The 24,429-nt window shown below is 30.8% G+C and overlaps 1 protein-coding gene across 1 annotated transcript in view; it reads right to left on the reverse strand.

Moving 5' to 3' along the window:
* Nucleotides 1-1,970: 1,970 nt before the first annotated feature.
* Nucleotides 1,971-24,429, reverse strand: part of LOC127720583 (plexin A3-like) — a 175,667-nt gene continuing 153,208 nt past the window's right edge. Inside the window, exon 36 of the mRNA XM_052227234.1 lies at nucleotides 1,971-4,499. Coding sequence (XP_052083194.1) covers nucleotides 4,383-4,499 — 117 coding nt within the window. The 3' untranslated portion in view covers nucleotides 1,971-4,382. The remainder of the gene's footprint in view (nucleotides 4,500-24,429) is intronic.

Consider the following 24,429-nt stretch of genomic DNA (forward strand, 5'->3'; position numbering starts at 1 on the left):
AAATATCTCTTTAGTGATGCTCGATGTTTAATTATTTGAAAATACAAAGCTTATCAAAAGAATGACCTGTCGTTCTGAAAGGAAATAACTCCATATATGTATATAAGTAGGGTTATAGTTACGATACTGTTGTCAGGTAATTAAAGATGGAATGAATATTAATTTACTCATAGGGTCTTTGCATCGGAAATAAACACATTTATTCTAAATCCAGTTGTTGGCCTAATACGGGTTACGTTCTTCTCGTATATTTAATGATGGTATGATTCTAAACCCCTAACTGGAGGGATTGTGCTGGATTTTCATATAATGAAGACATAACCTTTCAATCAGTTAAATTGAGGTCTGGAGCTGGCATGACAGTAACTGCTAATAGTCCTTTGTAATTTATGTTTATCATTGTCATTTTGCTTAGTTTCTTCTATTACATATTCTAACATCGGACTCGGCCTTCTTTTAAACTGAGTTTTATTGTGCGTTTTGCTGTGTGTTTGTTTTTCTACATTAGCTAGATGTTAAGGGGGAGAGTTGAGATCTCACAAAACATGTTTAACCCCGCCGCATGTTTGCACCTGTCCCAAGTCAGGAACCTCTGGCCTTCGTTTATCTTGTATGTTTTTTTGATTTTGGTTTATTAATATGTACGGAGTTTAGTATGACTTCCATTTTTGCTGAACTACTATACTTTTTTGTTAAGGGATCAGCTAAAGCCCGACTCTGGGTGTGGGATTTTCTCGATGTGTTGAAGACCCTTTGGTGGCCTTCGGCTGTTTTCTTCTGATTGGTCGGGTGGTTGTCTCTTTGACACATTCCCCGTTTCCATTCTGAATTTTATGTATGTATATTATTTAACTATTACAACTGTATATAACTGCTTATATTTATAATCTCAGTCAACACATTTCGACTAACCAGGTGATGTTCACACAATGATCTGATTGTAATAAATATCGCTACGACCGATTGATAATATAAGACAAATCTGCGTGTCGTGTGCAGAGTGTCATCCCTCTTCTGAATAAACCATACAAATTCAATATGTTTAAAAACACTTGTTAATTCATTTACTTCTTATAACTGATTCGCTTAGGTCATCAATGCAAACCATCTTTGGAGGCCAAGGCTACATCGTTAGTTCTTAAAAAAGAAAAAAAAAAAAAAAAAACATTAACAAAGCAAATTTTTTTTCTGCAGGCATAATAAGTGATTAACAGAAACTTTATATATATATTGTTTCATGTTTTATCATTGCATCATTCTTATAAAGATTGTTTTCTTTTTAAGATTGTCATGCAGTAAGTTGAAGACATCAATTCAGAATCAAGATTATCTTCTTTTGATATTGAACTTCAGACATTACAAAGCATTTGACTAGATTAGTAAATTTGCATAATTTTCTCTTTCTCTCGATTGCCAGGTCTAAGTAACATTGCATTAGTACTACTGAAGGCATACATTTCAAAATGGAACATATTTTACCTTGAAGAAGTTAATTGGCTACTCATAGCATGATATGCTTTTAGAATGTGCATTGCTAATTACAACTTTTTGTAATAGATCCCATATACAAGGGTAACGTTTGATGTCTTAGATCTGATGAACTAAAAATTTCCTATAATAAAGGTCACAGTAATGTAATTTTGTCAAATGCCTAAATAAAAAAATCTATTCCTTCTTTAAGATAAGATAATATAAATATATCAAAGTTGCATTAAAATTAAATATTTTAGGTGACTGACATACATTTGCAAAATTAGAATCACGAATAAAATATTGACAATAAAACCCTTCCATGTAAATGTAATATGAGTTTTTGCCTCTCAACCTACACACAAAATCCTTTTTTAAAGAAAAAAAAACGGATATTAAATTTGTTTGTATATTAAACAATTTTCTAATCCCTTTATATCATAAAATCAATTTATTACTTTCCTTTCTACAAGAACTGTAAAAAGCGAAAATAACATATCAATGATAAACATCTATGAACCTTTCGATGATCATAACTTTCTCTTCATATGAATATAAAAATGACTACGACAAAAGATAAACACATATATATTTCTTAGACACATCTATAAAAATGAAAAACCATATACAACAAATAACATTGGATTGAAATTAATAAGACTTTTCTGAAGTCAAACTCTTTCACGAGAATTTTGATTTAGTTTTGTTATTCCAGAAAAATAACATAACTGTAAAATAAAAAAAACACATTTTGTTCCCATTTAACATTGGCATGGATAGCTGCAATTATAAAATGTTTCTAAATTTCAAGATCCCCTAAGTTTAAATAAAAAAAGGATCTCCTTAAGTGTCTGATGGCATATAAGTTATTTCTTTAATGATTTTAGCAATATTTCCATTTCATTTATGTCATGCAGATCAGTGATATTGAAAGAAATTGAAAACATTTACCATGATTAACCACCCACCCTCAACAAATAAAAAGTAAAATAACAAAAATATCGAACTCCAAGGAAAATTCAAAACGGATAGTTCTTTATAAAATGGCAAAATAAAAAGCTCAAACACATCAAACGAATGGAAAACAACTGTCCTATTCCTGACGTGGTACAGGCATTTCCTTGTAGAAAATGGTGGATTAAATCTGGTTTATTGGCTAGCTAAACCTCTCAATTGTATGACAGTCACATAAAATTCCATTATATTGACAACAATGTGTGAACAAATAAAGAGACATAATAGGTATAAATATCAAAAATAGGGGTACAGTAGTCAACATTGTGTTATAATCTTAACCACTATAAAAACAAACAAATATGTCAACAAAGAGAAACGAAATGGCATATAGACATAGCACATAAGCAAAAATGAAAGACAAGAATACAAAAAATGACCACAGCATTAGGGACATATTCAAACACATATAAGTTGATTGAAAGTTTTTCCTACTTTTGAAATGACATGAGCAAGACGCTAACTCTCATGGTTAAATGATATGAAAAGGTAGATATAAAATTGTAGACTTAGGCTTATTTTCACGACAATTTTTTTCTGTACAATGAACTTGTGCAGTTATTGATTAATAATCATCAAAGTTTTATGCAACTGAGATTTGCTAAAAATACAAAATGCCATGAGTCTCTGAGAAAAAATAATTTAAAGTATTTTTGCTGTGTTCAATGCATGATTTTTATGATTTGTTTGTTGTTAAAGAAATGTGTGCACCGATTTAAATGATCTAAATATGCATAGGCTATAATACCAGTTTTTGATCTTTTTGCATTTGAATGTCAAACCCTTAAAAAGGAAGATATTCCAATGTGCCTTTCACATGAATGGTGGTGGTTAATGATGGAACCATCCTTCAAACAAAATTGAGGTTGTTTTCAACAGGAAAGATATGAACAACTAAAACGTAGCTGAAACATAGGACTACATTCATATTATAACAATAAACTATATAAGAAAAAGTACTGTTCCCATAGAAATGAAAGATATAAAATAAAAAATACAAAATATATTATATAATATAAAATATCTTTTAACATAAAAAAATCCCCAAAAATTACATACATAACGTCATAACATACTATAATTGTATTAAATGTATTTGCTAACACGGTACAATTCTACAGCAACTGCTGTACTATTATGAAAAAGCCATTATCAATTTGCATTCACTTTGCCATTATCAATTTTATACAGAATGCTGAATATGAATTCAAAACTTGTTTAGATTGAAAACTAATAATGTGCTATGCAAGATGAAAAATATTCATAATGTAACAATCATATCATAAAAAATAAGATGTATCTGATTTGGTTTGTCATTTCTTGAATATGTTGTTTTAAAACCTGAAATTTTGTGCAGACTTGAACTAAATTACAAATGGAAAATCAATGAACTCAGATGATATTTGTCCCTTTTAATTTTTTTTTCTCTATTGGGAATATTATAAATTCTGTTTGGTGAGTTTATACTGAAAGATTAACACATGCATTATTCTGGTAAAACCAGTAAACACTACCCACTCATACATTCTTACACAATATTTTTGGTATGACTAAAATCCACATTTCAAGGAGAGAGAAAAAACCAATGCTAACTTTTCTATTTAAAGAATTCAAAGCTGTTTTATTGGATAGCGAATGCATGTTTATAAAATAGTACCAGTAAAATTGAATTTGCTTATTGTTGATTTTCCTAAACAAAGCTCCATTTCACATAGTTTGTTTGACAGAAATGCTTTTTCACTTCAAATATTGTATCATTTAACTCTAGTAGTCAAATGAATTATTTACACAAATATACCACCTCGTGATAAATCACAGTCTATTGCATCAATCGTTTCTGTTATCATTACACATTGGCCATTCCAACATTGGAGGGATCTTCCATATTTGCAATCACATTACACATAGGCCATTCCAACATTGGAGGGACCTCCCATATTTGTAATCACATTACCAAGTCTATCTGGAAACTCTTCTGCTTTAGTCAAACTGTCAGCTTCTAAACTTTCATTTATCTGAAGAAAATATCAAATATATTAATATTGATGTATAAGGACTTTATTCCTAAAGTGTTAATTCTCCTAAAATATTGCATTGGATATTCTTTTTGAAGAAAAGAACACAATATTCAAAAATTAAACTAAAAAGAAGTTTTAAAGTCTATAGACCACGTCTAAGAAGACAGGTCAAATAATCTGCATGCTTATGAGATGTACAAATGCTAATACGACTAAATACCAAATAATATTGACCTTTAACTAGTGGTTCTCCTTAAACTAACCTAATCACAAACTTTTAAAATGGTTAAACTGAGACTGCCGCTTAAAACAGTCTACCCAAATCTCGTCTCTGTGACCTCGTTAAGTACACAAAAAAACTATTAAAAACTTAATAGGAAGTTGCTGGTTATTCGATTTTTTAAATAGGACATCCTTGGAATAGCTTACTGTTTACCTTTTCTAATACGTATTGTTTAACTGTCTTCATTTTCTTTCAAAACTACTTTGTGTCCTTCTTAAACAAACTTTATGAAGATATTTGAAAATGGAAAATGTTTTTCAAAAGGATGTTGTGCTTTACATAACTTTCTAAACAACTTAATCCTGGCTAAAACCTTACCATCTATCAGTCATAACAGAGTAAATTATGGATTTTTCAGTAATTTAGGTAACTAACCTTAATATTGTATGTCTGTACATATCTATACAATTCCAACAAGGCATTGTCTTTGGTAAAGTAATTTGTGCTCAGCTGTAAATTGTTTTTAAAAAAAGTAGTCAACTCAAAAAATAATGAAAAAATTTACATACATATCCAGGAAAATAATATGAAATTTTGCTATAAAGATTTGTATTTATAAACAGAAAGATCACTAGTTTTCATCAATGTACCTAAAAGAAAAATAGTTTTACATAGGAATCTTTTTTATACATACATGATTAAAGAGATATTTTGAGAGTGCAATCGCTGTAATTGTGTCATTCCAGAAACCATTTCACACTTTTAACTTTTTGTCCCTATTTTAATTTCCATGTGCCGCAAATTGCAGAGCTTACAAAAGCTCAATGTTGACATAATATATATATATATAAACATACCCTAGACACTTCAGCTAGATGGGCATTAAGATCCTGGTCACTCACTGCAGGCATTCTCTGTATGTCCTCAAAATACTTTGCCACAGATATCTTATACACTGGAATATCTTTGGCAAATAATGATTTATTTAATGGGGAATCCTAAAACAAATTGAAAATCTGATGAAATCCACTGCACATGTATTCAGCATATCCATTGAAGAAATATCAATCTGTCAGATATTTCCACAGTATCAACAGACAAATATATTTAACTGACTCGAAACTGTTTTTTATTGTGTTCGATAATGTAAATTGTAAAATTCTTTTACAGAATAATTCTAAACCAGATGTGCCAGTCAACTTAGAACTTCATGCACCTTAGTGAACCAAAAACAAATTCAATCGTAAAGTCATCAATAAGATAGGTACCAAATATAGGATAAAATCAGCAGACATTACAAAAAAAGTATTGTATGCATGTTATTTTTTTAGGTCCGAGGGCAATAATTTAAAAAAGTCAACCTTACTAACATGATAACTCCATCTGCATATATTATCTCTATCCACTAACGTTCCAAAAATCATTACAGTCATAAAGAAAACAAATATCAGAATGACAAACATGTCGCCATGGTTAGGGCTTTAAGCATTTCAGTAATAAGCACATAAAAATATAAACTATTATTTAAGTTTTTGAATACCTTACCTTACTCAAATTCTGATCTGATGTTGAGCAACTATCTATAAAACATTGAGCTACCACAGACAGGCATGAATCTACTATATTGGTCTTGTGGATATCAAAAACAAAGTCTGGATTCTTGATTATGTTCACCCAGAACCTCAGCAATAAACTGAAAAATACATTTATAGTACATGTAATGCTTTAGAAAATTATTCTACTAATGGTTGCTGGAATCAGTTTAAGAAATATTTAATTTCTTGATGTACAAAATCTTATTGTTATAATGGTTTGCGATACAAGGATATAGATGATATAGATTTTTTTTCAAAAATAAATACACATAACTGAATAAGAAGTGTTTTCTGTTGTACTAGAGTAAATTTTATTACTACGTCAGCTGCACAGAAGTCACTATAATGGCAGGTTCTAGAATAGGTGTATTATCTTTTTCTTTCCTTTGCCACTGTTAGCAATATTAGATAAGTCCTGTAAAATTATGTTATCAATTCATCTCATGCTCTGAGCGCATTCATCTGGTGTATTACATTTCCATGTGAATTGCATTTCACGATCTATTACATTATGTTGTCCCTTAACCTTTCAAAGCTCATATCTTCAAATGTTTATCATTTCTGGATCTCCAAAATTATGTTGTCACATCCCATGACCCATAATCTTATTATTCTGATACTGACCTATTACATTTCCATGTGTATGCTACTTCTGGATCTGTAATATTGTGTTGTTTGGCTGCGTCGTCCAAGAAATCAAACAAATATTTTATCACAGGAAGCATATTTGAACTAGCAGTCAGTACAGTTTTAATAAAATCATCAATATACTGTTTCAGTGTACCCTGAAAAATACATACAGACAATATCTAATTGCAGTTCACATATGTTTCTCACAAATAATGTTCATTTCACTGAAAAAACAATATACCCAAATAATCAAGACGTTGATTTGCTTGCTTGTTTTTTTTTTAGTTATCATTTTTAAAACAAATTTCTGAAACAAGTATATATAAAATGCTATATTGCTTTGATTTTGGTACAAATCATTATAACTATGTAGATTAAAAGGATAAAATAGAAACTGAAAACGTCTAAAAATATAGTTTAAATACCACAATGATGTAAAATGTGTTCCCTTTTTGAATTTCTACTCGTGAAAAAACTTGCTGTCAAGCTCGACTAAACAAATGGTAAAAGAAACAGGAGTGTACACAGTTTATAGTTGTTTAACTTATGTAAATAAAATGCCTGCACACAAGAAATACTGATTTTGTTTCTTTGCTTGCATATCGGAAATATTTTTTTCTCTCTGTCAAATACAGTTAAAACAATTTCTTTCTATATCTATTGCATTTTTACGCAGTCTTATTGGTTTTAATCTTTACTCGATAAAAACATGACAAAGACTGGATTGGCTTATGACAACTTACCTTTGTAGCTAACAATCTAGTAGAAACTATCTCTGAACTAAGGCCTTTAATCTGTGCATCATCATGTTGTTTAACCTGTGATTAGTATTAGAAAAAAGATGACAATGTACCGATTTAAAAAAAAAACAACAATTGTATAATTGATTTTTGTTCAATTGATAATTTATATACAAAACATTAAAATGATGGAAATATAAAGTATGTGCGCTTTTTGTTGTTGTTGATATTATGATACAAAAAGTCTTAAGGGGTTAAAAAATGTGAACGATAGTTAAAAAGTTTGACCTTTTGGATCGTAGGCTGCGGCCAAGGTTCTCCTAAAGGTTTTATGTCTGAAAAATGCAAAAAATCATCGATAAGATCTCTAAAAGTGCTGACCTCGGGGCCTTTTAATGTACTTTCGTGAAAAGATTTATTTTCCTTAGGATTGAGGCATTTGAAAAAGATCCGTTAAAAAACATTTTAGACCTTTTTGATATCAGGTGGTTTCATATCAGCATTATTATTATTTAAAAAAAACATTTAATTCAAAAAAAATTTTGTTACAATCTAAAGGTAACAAGAATTTGTTAACCACAACACAATATTGGAGCAATTCTTTTTAAGATTTAATATTGCCCATTTAAGGTCAAGGAACAGTAAATAAGCTATGCCACAGATTTTAATAAAATAATTGCATACAACTTTAGCTTTGAAAATAGAAAAAAATAATGCATTTATCTCTTATATTGTCTGAAATATTACTGAATAAATTCTTACAAAATAGGTGAACATTTGTATAGAAAGCACATAAAAAAAGCTTGAATTTGTCTTTAAATAATCAAATCTCCAATTGCAAGAACATAGATTTTTCTTAAAAAAGTAAATGTTGTTAATGCATAAACTTCCGTTTTATGGATTTAATATAATCAAAGGGTCACCGACTTCCATTTTGTTGTATTAACCAATCAGTTACCTAGTTGGTAGTGAAAAACATTAAAAACGACGTTATACAATCAACAACGTTACTCTTTTTTCGACCTTTTGTTGGTATTCTTTCACCTAGAACACTACTTTGAATGATGTTTACCGTAAATATGATGTTATTCGGTAACCCTATTATTATTTTACATCATTAAAACGGAAATGTATGTACTAACAGCATATACTTTGTAAAGAAACATCTATGTACTTGAAACTGGAGATTTGATGATTTTAAGACAAAATTTAGAACGTCTTTTTGTCGAATTTATGTGCTTTCTATATAAATATTCTCCTGTTTTGGAAGAATTCAAATAGAATATTTTAGGAAACAAGATCTGTCAGACGACACGAATGACCCCGCTCACAAGAAAAAATTGAAGCGAAAGTCCGAACGCCGAAATTTCGGCATAACTCAGCGAAGTTGAACCAACGTAAACTCGATTTGTTACTTATCATAGTAAACTCACATACAAAAAGTCAGCTCAATATGTTAAGGCGTTTAGAAAAAAGTTCGCATAACTGTTCGTTGAAGAATGACGGAATGACAGAATGGCGGGGCCATAATAAAAATAATAAATTCATTTTTTTTCGATTTTCAGTTATAGTTCAACGAGCCAAGGATGTATACAAAACTTAACTAAAATCTTTGAAATAGCCAATTTACTGTAACTTGACCTTAATTAGACAGTATCGAATGAAATTCTAAAATATGCAAACATTGAGATATCTGAAGTTTAATTTTTTTTCTTTGTAAATGCAATTATTCAAAACACTATCTTCCTTTTTAAATAGAATTCAGATACATATTACAATTACTGACTTATTCCAGATTACAAATAAGAATTTTTGACAGGGGAGATCACTAAAGGATAAAAAAAGAGTTTTCATTCAAGGGGGTATAGTTAAAACTGGTTAGTGCTGTTTATCAACATAATTTTACATAATTTTGTAATATAGTTAGAGAATAAGAATGGTACCTTTATTTGTCTGTTATTTACTGAAACAAACTTAATATATACAATATATGTAGATCGTCGGAAAATATAAATTTTATTTGTACGAGTTTTAGAAACAGGACGAAAAACGAGGGTTGTCGAGCTTTTCTAATGCTTCGTAATGAGTACAAATACATTTTATATCTCTGGCAAGGTACATATATTGTTTTTATCCTGTAATTTACACCCGGCACTTGAAGCTTTAGTTGTTTAAATCCAAATCATTATCTCTGATTTTTCAAAGTAATCAACATACTTTAAACATTGACTGCGGAAAGAACTGTGACGGAAAAAGAAATATTCACATTACCGCTTGCTCAAAATTGAAGCAGAAGATTTTATTTGTACAAATACAAATAAAGCAAAATTATATTTGTGTACCTGTTATTTGTAAGATAGTGGGCTGATTGCAGGATAACAATTTCTATAGACAAGCTTTTGTTTAGATAGCCATTAAGAACCCTGTAAATATTGTAAACGAGTAAGTGAAGCTATATTTTTCAAAATTATTTTTTAGTTAGGGCTGTTCCATTTAAATATGCATGGTACAATTTGAAGGCAACTTGAGTAACCACCTATAGAAGCTATTTTAGAACTTCCATTTACTGTACAAATAAAGTAGTTGAGTTGACGTCGACAAATAGTTACATTACCTGGTCCTATGTATGTTTTGATGTCTTCTTAACCCCCTTCAATCAGTAAAAAATGTAATTTTCTTGTACATAAATGAATATCTTGTACAAAGAGTTTATGTTTTTTTTAATCTTAGTTCATCTATATATTTTGGAGTTTAGTGTGACGTCCATTTTCACTGAACTAGTACACATTTTTGTTTAGGGGCCAGCCGAAGCCCACCTCCGCGTGCGGGAATTTCTCGCTGTGTTGAAGACCCATTGGTGGCCTTGAGCTGTTTTCTGCTCTTTGGTCGGGTTGCTGTCTCTTTGACACATTCCCCATTATCATTCTCAATTTTAACTCTGATCATTTATTTCATATAGAAATAAGAAGATGTGGTGTAATAGCCAGTGTTTAATTTTTTAAACAAAATACTAACTAATACTGATTTTGTTTTCTCATTTTTGTACCTACCAGATGCCAGTACTTGGTACCAACATCACTGTCAGTGCGTGCTGTAGGGACGGCCTCTCGATTGTGAAATCCTGAGGAATGAACAGATCTTGTTAATAGATAATTGTTATAGAAGTATACAGAAGTTAATACCATACCGTCTATACAATTTAAATTATGACCACTTTAGGTACATAGTTCTATAAAACATTGATATAGTTTCTTAATCCGTCATTTCAAAGAATGTTTTTGGAATATTCAGTGTCAAATAAGGAAATTTCAAAATGTAAAGTTTCATTTCTTTTATTGTTAAATTGTGTTTTTTTTTCAGTTAGAATCGTAGATTTATTTTATCTGTCTTCAAATAATACATTAAGCTATCATAAACAAGTAGAAATCTTATTTGTAGTTCCCTAAAAAAATGCGACGAAAATTTCATACATGGCCATTTTGTGTTAAAATTTATAAGTATTCAGTAAATTAAAAGTTGATAAACAATGAATCTGAAACCGCATCACACAGTAAAGCTTGTTAAAATGAAGCCTGATAAAAAATTCAGGAATCTTATTTGTAGTTCGGATGGGGACGTTAAATCCAAGGTCCCGTGTTCTGGGAGTACCACTCTCTTTGCACGTTAAAGATCCTTCTCAATAAGCCATTTTTGAGTGGTCCATAAGTGGCAGGTGGCTTGGCAAAATTATTTCATACTGGTTTTGGCTTTGATATATTTTTCTGCGGTTTATGATTTAACTATTTGGTAATTTGATTTTCATGGTCTAGCTTTTGTCTAAAATCTGTTAGTATTCATACTTTGATGAGTTGAGCCTTTTTTCAATTAATGATTTATAGTGCGTCCTTTCATGTCGTATTGTTACACCACTGTCTCAGGTTAGGGTGAATGTTGGCGCCAGATAAAACGTTCAAACTCACTGTATTTGTTTGCACCTTTCCTAAGTCAGGAACCTGATGTTCAGTGGTTGTCATTAGTTGATGTGGTTCATAAGTATTTCTCTTTTCTCAATTTGAATATAGATTAGACCGTTGGTTTTCCTTTTTGAACGGTATTACACTATTAATTTTTGGGGCCCTTTATAGCTTGCACTTCGGTGTGAGCCAAGGCCGTACTTTGACCTATAATAGTTTACCTTTACAAATTGTGACTTGGGTGGAGTGTTGTCTCATTGGCACTCATACCACCTCTTCTTATATCTAGTTACTTAGAAAAATGCTACGCATATTTCATTCTAAGGACAGACAAACAAAAAGTTTAGGATAAAACAGTATACCCCCTCCCTCAGAGCCAGGGTATACGAACATACTTTATGATTAATCAGAAACAAATGAAGATAAGTTGATCTAATCAAAATCCAATGTAAACCTAATGTTAGTTTTTTATCAAGTAAAAATTATTGACTGACATTTTATACTTCCACCGTATATAAATGACATACCTGTAAGTAAATTCAAGACAGATGAGCAGATCATGTTAGGAAGTTATATCTTTTTGGTTGAGGGGCCTCGGTGGCCGAGTGGTTTAAGTAGTTACTACTGTAATCACTAGCCAGTCAGCACTGATGTTGAGAGTTCGAATCCCGCTCGTGCGGGTGCACTCGACTCCAATCTTAATTGACTAGGATTTTCAGTTTTCCTATCGAAGGTCGGTGGTTTTCTCCGGGCACTCTGGCTTCCTCCACCAATAAAAACTGGCCACTACGAAATAGCCCAAAAGGGGTGCTTAAAAGTGGCGTTAAAACACCAAAAATCAAAATCCATCTTTTTGATTGATCAAATGATGAACTAATTTCATATTAAAGAAAAGCGAATACAGCACATGTACAAAACATGTAGTTTAATATTGGTCACAAAATACAAAACCAAAACATTACATGAAATATTATATATTTAGGTACAGTTGCTAATTTAAGAATAAACTTCTATAGTAAAAAAGGAATTAAGTGAGAAACACATAAAACCTCTCTTTTAAAAATTTAATCTTATATTATAAACACAGTGTTTGTTCTTATATATAGCATCGCTATCCTTGATTTACTTCATGTCTAAATAAAATCTTGAAAAATTATGTGAAGATTACGCCTTCTTATGTTTGCTCGTATGATTAATATATGTGTATCTTCAAGAACAAAATTCAATTTGATGCCATTTAGTACCATCTTGAATTCTCCACACTATAATTGAAACATGAATATCCTTGATACAAATATGAAAATATGAAGATATGGAATGATTGTCAATGAGACCACTATCTACAAGAGACCAAATGACAATGACGTAAGCAATTATAAATTTCTTTCGAAAATACCATCATGTCTTACCATTAGGAGATCTAGGCAAAGTTCGACATTTCTGGTATTGTGTTAGCACTACGTCAGCACCATTTTGAAGTTTATAATCTTTAAGCATATTTAACTGTTTCCAACCATTTTCATTCCACTTTGTATTGTCTTCATCTTGTAATGTTTTGTTTTCATTTACCCAATCTAAAAATCCACATGTATCGATTAAAACAATGTTTTATTTTCATTTAATTAATCTAAAAATTCACATGTATCGATTAAAATAATGTTTGTTTTTTCATTTACCCTATCTTAAAAAGTTAAATGTATCAATTAAAATAAGCAATTGTAAAAATGGCATACAAACTCAATAATATATGATATACACTTATTTAATGAATCAGAATAACTAGGATATATTTTTCTTTGTTACATTTACATCATATTGGATATAATTATTTTAAAAAATGTTCCAGACCACATTAACTTTAGGATAAGGTTAAGCAATAATATAAAAAAGGATCAAAGGAATCACCTAAAGTTTTGAACAGTACACCAACCAACAACATAATACACTACATATGTTGTAAAAAAATATCTCAAAAATGTGTAAAAATATCATTTATGTAATATAAAAAATTATAATTTCAACTGATGACAAAACTAATCAAAGTGCTTGTGAACAATGAAGGGTAAAGATTGCTTTCATTTTGCAATTTTGTGAATTTTTAAATAAAACATTGAATTGTATTTTGCTAGGCAAGTTAAAAATTTGACTTCGAGTTATCTTCCTTGTTCATGATTGTTCATTTGTAGTTGAACCTTTTTTATAACAGATTCATACACCATGCATTACTTATGTAGTTTTTAATGATAAAAAAAGATGTTTTCTTGACAGGTATGGTAATTCATAACTTAAATTTCAAAGTATAACATATCATCAATAAATTGCATGACATTGATTGGATAGGATCTAAGTAATGATCACTTCACTGTACTATTTTGTTTGAACTATCAAAGGTAGTGATCAACCGTGGAAGATATAGATATCAAATCAGTACCATAGGGTTTTGATTGCGTTTCATGCAATCTTTACCCAAAAACTGATATCTTTCCCTCTGCCAGTTGATAAAAAAATTAATAATGCCTTACCCAGATCTAAATCTTCTCCTGCTGGTCTGGTAGAGTATGGAATGTTACTGTAAATTACATCCAACATTTTATCTTTTGCCTGAGTAATGGTATCACAGTCTAGACAGCGACATTTGTATTTCTTCCCTTCATATTCTACATTTAACATCTACAAAGAAGCAACACATTTTTTTTAAATAATTGCTATGCTTATTAGCTAAAAATTACATTAAAAATCAAATATTATTTTTACGATTGCAGTTAATTCTGTTTATCATTTTAATTGCACGAAGAAGAATGCTTCTTTCGACACCATTTCCCACTTGTACTATCCCATTTATATGTTAAAAAAACATGCAAAATCTGGGTCAAAACACAAATTTGAATATGTGTAAGTTTCAAGTTCTTGTAACAACAACTTCAATGTAAACTGCCTTATTCCAAAACATTATAAACCTAGTGTGATTGACTGATGACTGAATGGATGTGCAGACCACAAAACATAATGCCGCTATTGTAGGGGTATTAAAACACACAACATTTTGCTTGAAACTCGTCTCAATTCATAGGTGAATTGAATACTTTTAATACTATACAAGCACTACAGCAACCAGTTTTTATGAAAAAAATATCCTTTAATAAGATTATACCACTATTTCAACCCTATAAAGCAAAGTGTACAGCAAAATATAACAACATTTAAAAAAAGTAAAATAACAAAAATACCGAACTCCAAGGGAAATTCAAAACGGAAAGTCCTTTATAAAATGGCAAAATCAAAAGCTCAAACACATCCTGACTTGGTACAGCCATTTCCTTAATGGTGGATTAAACCTGGTTTATAGCTAGCTAAACCTCTCACTTGTATGACAGTCGCATAGAATTCCATTATATTGACAACACTGTGTGAGCAATACAAACAGACACAATAGGTAAAAACGTCAAAAATTTGGGTACAGCAGTAAACATTGTAATATATTCTTAATCACTATACAAACAAATAACTGTTACAACAAAGAAACACAAAATGGCATATAGACAAAGTACATAGAAAAAATTAAAGACAAGAACTCAAAATTTACCATAGCACAATAACACAATGGCGAGATGTATAAGTACCGATGCACGTCATAAGTATATAATCAAATATGGATAAACGGTAAAGGTTAAAGAAATACAAGGACAAAAAAGGGGGACTTTTTAAAATTTGTAATTAAGATGAAAAACAACGTCAGTATCTAGAATCTATTTCAAGATCATCATGTATTATTTGTTAAGTTGATACGGAATATTTATCAACAAGGTCTTGGTATCTTCCAATGAACTTATTTAGAAACAGGACGAGACGTTCTTTGACATAACCTTGGCTCATCAACTTTCTGCTCTGACACTGGTTATGTTTTGTAAAGTCTGAGTAGCAGCTGCGAGCTCTTGAATACCAAATGAGTTGGGAAATGAATATCCCATATGCAGGTGAAGTTGGTATATTGCAGCTAAGGTGGGGAAAATTATAATTTAAAAATTAAAATTGTCTCGCTTGTCATAGATTCTGGTATTGAGTTGACCACTTATATCAAATTCGAGGTATAAGTATAAAAATGAGGCGGGGGAAGCCGTGTCTGTTGTTTCTTTAATTCCTAGTTCTGAGGACATATTTTCTTGTTTTTGACAAATGTCTGAAGGAACTCCGACTCATATGAAAATAAAAAGAGTTCGGCAAGGAGAGGCACACAGTTCGTTCCCATAGGTATGCCGACAACTTGCTGAAAAAGTTTACCTCCTAATTCAACAAATATGTTGTCAATGAGGACCTTCAGCATACTGATCACTTGTTCCTCTGTGTAGCATGTTTTACCTTTTTGTTCACTATTAACAAACTATGCCGTATGGTAGCCCAATGCAATACATTTATAGCGTAAGCTGCCATTTGTATATTGAAAAACATTGTGGATTATTTCTTTTAGACGTCAGATTCTTTTGATTATAACGAGTACAAAATGAACAATATTCATTTGCTATACTGGTACTTTCGATACTAACTATGGTAACAGGTTCCAGCCTGTTTTCTGTCCTTAGTAACCTGTCTTCAGACAAAGAATACCTTGCATCACCAGTGACAGCATCTATTGGACCTTTCAATACTTGGAATGTTATTGCTTGGTACAACAAATACAAAGAAGAACCAGTCGACTCCTGATAATATAAAGAAGCTTTATGTATATTGTACAATTTTGATAAGTTGACCATGATAAACATGTATTAGAATAGTCCTGAACCTAAATACTTGGAAACAGAAACTTGAAAATTAGTTAATAGTTAATATATGTATGAATCCTATATTGTAAGAATGTAGTATCTTGATATTTACATTGCTCATACTATCTAAATGTAGAATTTGTTTTATTTCAATGAAAAATACTACAAATAAGAAATAATTACCAATTAAATAGATGAACATACCTCTAAATTTTTATACATACAAAGAGCTAACCAATTAGCCAGCAGGTTTTCTACCACTGATTCTGTCCTGAAATACAATGAATAAATATTGAGGAATCTTTGATAACTTCTGTATATTGTCTTATTCTCTGTAGTTTAGAAAGAACAGAATGCTAGACAAATAAAAGATGATTTGTTATTCACAGGTTTTGGTGTAAATTTCTACTCATATTATATTCCACTAAGCACGATCAAAATGGGCACCATAAGTAAAACTGGTTTATTATGTCAAGTATTTATAATTACCTCCTCAGCATTAATTTCGGATGTTTTCCTTCCACTGACTTCTCTACCAACTCTTTTAATAATGACTTTAAAATTCTATAAATTCACATCAATACAATTTTTTTAAACATACTTAATATCAAATACTATACAAGTCACATTATTTGTGTTAACTAAGAAATAATTGCAACAAATATTTCATGCAAGAAATAGACAGCATTTATTGTAGAAAACAATTCTTCACTTCATCAACAAAACTTTCACAATTTAAATTTAGCCTTTTAGAAGTGCAATATTTGCCATTCCCCTTCTGTTCTTTTTTTTCGCAACAGCGACCATGTTTGTTTATGGATCAAATCCAAGGATACAAAAACTAAAACCTTTGATATTAACAATAGTATATTGCAACATTTCTTTCTGTAATTTATTCCAAGTAACATTAACAAACTGTAATTTATTCCAAAAATCATTAACAAAGTGTATAGTGTGATAGATGATATTGATACATATGTGTAGGTTATTCTAAATTTTAATTGCTATTGTTTGAATAAGTATTAGAAAAATATGAATATTCATTCAACTTATGAGGAGAAAAATGTTTACTTACTCAGTTATATATTCCAAATTATTCTGATACAATATTATCAACAAAGAAGCTACATTTGATCTGAAAAAAGTAAAAAAGTAGAGAAAATTAAAATGTCAATTGTTCGTGAACAATTGCCAGGTCTTTCCTTTTTGAATGTAAAATATATGTTTAAGCAGATGTAAAATGCATTGAAAAGCATTAAACACACATAAAACCCTTAAATATGGTCAAAAACATAAATTCAAAATTTTGTCAAGGTCATTGGTCCCCGGTATCCCTGCTGAAGACAACATGGCTCTAGGAACTTTGGTTAAAGAGTTAAAGCTAATTTTGTCGTTTCAGAAACCGTTAACGGGAGGTATGCCCTTACGGATAGGTCAAATCTCTTCGGTCAAAGTGTACTAAAGTTGCACCTTGATGACTCAAACATTTTTCACTATTGACGATTCCTGTACGTATCAGGGTTTCTGAGATATCCCAAAACAAGTAGTAAGGTCAAAGGTCAACGTCAACGTAAAGTAGCTATAAAACATACTTAAAGCCCTTTTAATCAGCTCAAAACACATAAATCGTTATCTAGGACATGACCTTGACATTTGACCTTGTAACATTTGTCAAGGTCATTGGTCCCCAATGTCATTGCAAAAGATCCCATAGGTCTAGAAACTTTGGTTCAATAGTAAAAGCTAATTATGTCTTTTCAGAAACCGTTAACTGGGGGGTTATTTCCCTTACAGACAGGTCAAATCTCTTCGGTCTAAATCTAACAAAGTTGATTCTTAATGATCCAAATATTTTCCACTATTCAAGACTTCGGTAATTATAACGGATTCTGAGATAATCACATATAAAGGTGTAAGGTCAAAGGTCAAGGTCAACGTAAAAATTTGATCTTTAGGCAATTTTAAGGTCACATGAATAGATGATCATTGGTGAAGATCCTAGGTGGCTACGACTTACGGTTTCTGAGTTTTTGTGGCCAACAGACATCGGTTTAATTTGAAAGAGGCGTAACCCTACCAATGAGTCGTTGAATCTTGTCGATCCAAAGTAACGAAGAAACAGGGTCTGGTTCTGAACAAATCCCACCATTTGTTTTTTTTTCTACCTATTATGGTTACGGTGTTTGAATAATAACAAGGTTTATAGTTTTCGGGCAGATAACTCCGGACCGACAAAATTTTACGACGCAAAGGCTGACATCGATACAAAGTGTGTACCTGAAAGCGACATGTCTTACGGTTACGGAGGAAAAGTTTTTCAAAGTTTGTCGGAAAAAAAGACCTTAATAATCAGAAGAAATACTGTAAGGTCTTTCCTTATAGTGAAAAGAAAGACCTTAATAAGATACGGTTTCTTCATGTTGATATCTTGAAATTATCCATGTTTATAGTGTGTAAAAAACTAATTACACAAATCATACATAATGAAACTATATAACTTATGTTTATTTCCATCTCAAAGTACCCATTTAGCAGTCAAGTATCTAAGAGTATAAATAAAAAAATGTATGGTAAATTTCAATGAGACATCAACCGAATGACATAAATTACCAAAAGACACGTAGAAGCGTTTCATCTTGATTTTAACCGTAGTAAAAATTCTGTTAGACGTTGCAAAAGATTTAATTATTTCTCTTTCCATTTAACCTTCCTAGAATAATATATAAGGCTCTATATTATTGAACAGATTTTCAATACTTACTTATCTCGGATTCCAAAACTTTTTTGCCTTTCTAATGTGTGTATGAACTTTAATAAGAACTGTTTATGTTGTAAAAGCTGTCTAAAATGACAAATTGCAACATCTGGATGTCTTTCATTGTTCAAATTCTCTGACTGAAAAAATAAATGATTAAATAAAATAAAAATAAAATTTAAAATTTTTTTTACACATTTTCGTCCTAAATAAGGTACAACTGACAACACTTATATTATAAACTTGTTTATGAAATCAATTATCTATAGGAGATGAATTAATACATCCTTCAATGTTTGATACATTTACAAATTCTCCAATGGTTGAAATAGACAACATTTTATTGAACAAAACTAAAAAAAAAACTCACATTTTTCGCAGTGCAAGATTATATACTATGAAGAATCTTAAAAGATGAAAAATAATTGTGAAAAAAACCGAAGATCTTTTGCCGTAGAATAAAACAATCATTTTACTTATCACCTATTTAAACTATTTGTTAATGCAAGGGAGATAACTCTTTAAATCGTAACCACAATTAAATGTAAAGAACTTACAATTGGAGGATGAAGTACAACATGATCTAGCATCTGAGGGAAAAGTATTTTGAATGTATAATCATCATATCGGTAGAGAGGTTTCTTTCCATCCCCTATCTCTGCAGTCAGGTCTGTCATATCTGTTTGAAATTCATCAAAGGAAGCACTTTAAAATATGTACATGAAATTCAATGACATTAAATAATATCTACTTTTTTTGTTACTTGAAAAATTATTGAATCATCTAGTCAATATAAATAAGAAGATGTGGTATTAGTGTCAATGAGATAACTATCCATCCAAGTCACAATGTGTAAAAAGTAAACCATTATTGGTCAAAGTATGGGCTTCAACACGGAGCCTTGGCTCACACCGAACAGCAAGCTATAAAGGGCTCCAACACGACTAGTGTAAAACAATTCAAACAGGAAAACCAACGGTCTAATCTATATAAAAAACGAGAAACGAGAAACACTTATGAACCACACCAACAAACGACAACCACTGACCAACAGGCTCCTGACTTAGGACAGGTGCATAAAATGTATATATTCCAGTTGTTATGGTAATTGTGGAAGTGTATTAAGCAATTTCAATTTCATTATCATCACGGTAAATCTAACTTGACAAGCATAAACTGCCATTAAATTTTTTTCAGTTATTTCAATCCACTTTATTTTAGAAACTAATACATTTTTATGCATATTTGAAAATTTCTTACTGAAAGAAACTAATATTTAAGAACATTGGATTACACTTAGGCATAAATGAACATATTTTTTTTTAAACATATTTGTTGTGAAGTCCGTTTACCATGCTTACTAGACGTACAGTATAGCGCGCTGCACAATTGTTTGAACGTTACTACAAGCTGTTACACAGAAGAAAAGAACTTTTGAGAGCATCAACGAAAAGATCATAAAACGAACTTCGGATGAAGCAGTGGAAATACAGGACTCATATGAGTACATGTTCAATTTAGAATATAAACTTCGGCAAATTAAAAAATTAGCACATACATCAACTTCACCTATTTTAAACCCTAACGCCGATAGTTTTAAACCGCAAACACAATTAGTTTCATCTACATGTATTAGCCAACCCGGGCCCTCAACAGCAGCAAACAACAATCTACAGACACCACAAATTCACGCTCGTCGTCTAGCACAAACAGAGAGTATCACAAACAACAGAAGTTAAATTTGCCTATATTTACTGAAGATATATTAGACTAGCAATCATTTTGGACTCCATTGAGACAGGGATCCACACAAATCCTACACTGAGTGATGTACAAACATTCAGTTACTTAAAGTCCTTCTACAAAGCGAAGCATTACAAACTATATATATATATATATATATTATCCCATAATAGCTTTTAGGCAACCCAATAGTCTGCGGAACCTGCTGGTGCGGGCTGAAGTGTCCGATAATAGAAGTACTACTGGAAAATGTCGTTCGTGTGATGAAAAACGCTGCAAATGCTGCCTACAGATGCATCACTCATCAACTTTTCACAGTAAGGCAACCGAAAATAACTATAAGATATTTTGCAATGTTACCTGCAAAAGTATGAATGTAATTTACATTCTAGAATGTTCGGTTTGTGGCCTCCAATATGTTGGTGAGTCAAATCAGCCTTTCCACAAACGCCTCAATGGCCATAGGAGTGATATCTCTAAGAAGCCACTTTTCCCAGTTTTTCAGCATTTCAGACAGTCTGGTCACAAACTTGATGACTTTAACCGCATGAAATTCCTAGTCATTGAACAGAAGATTCACTGGAGTGATGCCCAGCGACAGGTTCGGGAAAGCTTTTGGATAAAGGAACTAAATGTACATCATCCCAACGGCATCAATAAGAAATACTAAGTTCTATTTTTCACTCATTTTGGGATGTAAATATACACAGTCACGTATATTTGAGTATCGAGTTTTGTTTTAAATTATGATGTTCAGGATTTTGGATAAAATCAATAGACCAAAACTTACCTGTATTATTGAGCTATTTTTATACATACAATCAGTATTGTTAAAATCATTGACACTGAAGAAGGTAATTTGTTAAGCCGAAATATTTGTCAACACGATTTAATAACAACATCTTCGTATAATACCATCTTATATTAGTATCGTTGTGCAAATCTCTAGACTTATATATATATATATATATATATACAAGTCTAAATTGAAAACAACGTTCAAGCCTATGATTGCGTTGGATAAAAACCGCAATTTTTATACTTGTGCATGCAAAAACAAATTTCTTGTTAGAGGGGTCTAAATACAGCACAAACAACATTATCCAAAAGTCATCAAGTTTGTGACCAGACTGTCTGAAATGCTGAAAAAATATATATATAACAATATCAATAAACATCATATAAAGCAATTTTATGATGCACACAAATCACTGTCCAATTGTGATGTGCATCAACATCTTATTGATTCTACATGAATTATTATAAAGCCTTCAATGAATACAAAAAGAGAGATCTCCCCTCACATATAAACTAAGTTTTTTAATCAATTTCTATTTACTCTCCTGTTTTAAATGATCTGTAAAAGGAGGTAGATATATTTTCTATTTGGTAGGTATTTTTAATTATAGTTATCGCACCTGTAAGAGTTGGTAATAAAGCATGAAAGCGACATGTATAAATGTAATACTTAACCAGAACAGTGAATAGATTGAGGGAAACATTTCATGACTCTGGCCCAAGAACAATATTTTTTACATTTAATATTAACGTTAAATTATATTTAAGTTGAAAAAGTGCTGAAATTTCTATTAAAAAATTCTAACTTGAGTACATTCCCAGAAAATGTGACTTATAGTTTTTTTTAGTTTCATTACAGAAACTACATAAATTAGTTTCTTTAAATCCACATTTCTGCAACAATGCATTTGTAGCGAGAATTCTATGCAAAATCTTAAACTGGAACATACTAAATTTGTTGTTTTTAGTACAACAAAAGGTAAATTATAAATTAAAACCCAATTTTCTATATGAGTGCTTAGTTCTTTACACATTTTTTCTTGTTGTTTTGTAGGTTGTTCTGTATACCTTGACAAGAATTTTTCATAAAAGAATTGACATTATTTTTAATTGTTTTTAATAAATTCAAATTTTTTATTTGATATGCACATTATTTTCTCTGAAGCAGTGATTAGATCTTTCCAAGCTTTTGGTATCATATGAAGTATACAGTTGTATTTCAGGAAATTATTATTAAGATTATATTTTCTCCGGAATTCCTTCAAAGTCATAAATTCACTGTTCTCATCAAGTAAATCACCTACAAAGAAAACTCCTGATTCACACCAACTCTGGTAAAAGACAGTTTTATTATTTATCATCAAGCTTTTGGTTAGCTATGTGGATTGTTTAATGATCCCTTCAGCAGTGTCATTAGTGACAGTGTTTAGGTTATTTAAGTTTTGTAAAATGTCTTTCCATAAGTTATTAAAATTTGTAGAAATCTTTTGGATACCATCAGGGGTCATCAACCATATTCTGTCTGCTCCAAATCTGTTGTATTGATCTATTTACAGTGTTTTCATGGGGATATATTCAAGAGGTTTAAAGTTTATTTATCCATGTCATCCTTAGTGAATAACAAAAAGATAATATATCTGGCATTTGCAACCCCCTTTTTTCATACAGCCCTATCATAACTTTTCTTTTAATCTTATTTGGATTTCTTGACCACAGAAAACTAAAGAAAATATTTTGAATTTGCTTTATTTTATCCACAGGTGGTTTTGGCAAAACTGTCAATGACTTAATTAGAATAGGTAGGGCTAATAATTTAATAACAGTAATCTTTCCCATATATTAAGTTAAATCACTATATACCCTTAGTAGATATTCAGAATCATTTATTTTCATACCAATTTATTCTAGGTTATCTTTAAGCGCAGTACTCATAAGTTCTAAAGATAATATAAAGAGATAAGGAGATAAAGTATCTTCTTGTCAAACACCACGACCAATATTAAAAAATTGGTTCTCATTGGTTAGCAAACGAGAAAAAATGGCCTGAATGGAAAATAGATAAAACACAAATTATGTCTACATTTGCTCAGCAAGAAGTTACGGTTAATACGACACAAATACTGAATACGCACGGTGCAACGTAGGAAGTCAATAACATAATTGACATTGACAGATTTAACACTCTCAAGAAAATTTTTAGAGTTACAGCCTACGTACATTTATGACTAATTGTAGATCAGTAGAAAAACGAACTAGAAACCTTAATACACAAGAAATACAGAATGCAACGTAAACTTTGATACAAGAAGTAGAAAAAATACACTATTGTGGCGTGAAGCTAAGATTACCAGTAGGAGAGATCAAGACACACAACTGAAACTTCATTTGGATAAGGACAACTTGATTCGTTGTAAAGAACGGATTCATAACTCACCATTGGAAGAATCTACAAAATTTCTGATATTGCTAAATAAATTTTATTCCTAAAAGTTTAAATTTTCCAGAATAATTTCAGTTCAAGTTTCTTGTAGTTGTTAGTTTATCCCTCGAGTGAATCTTTGAACCAATCGATATGGCTTCAGTTTTATTAAAGTTATCCTGTAGTCCAGCACACTCAGAGAATTGTTCTAAAGTATATAAGCATTTTTATACAGATTGCTCATTCTAAACTATTAAAAGACACGAGTCATCTGCATACTGGCTTAGTAGATATTCAGAATCATTTATTTTCAT

This window comes from Mytilus californianus, unplaced genomic scaffold, assembly GCF_021869535.1.
Source record: "Mytilus californianus isolate M0D057914Y unplaced genomic scaffold, xbMytCali1.0.p SCAF_1, whole genome shotgun sequence".
NCBI lineage: Eukaryota > Metazoa > Mollusca > Bivalvia > Mytilida > Mytilidae > Mytilus > Mytilus californianus.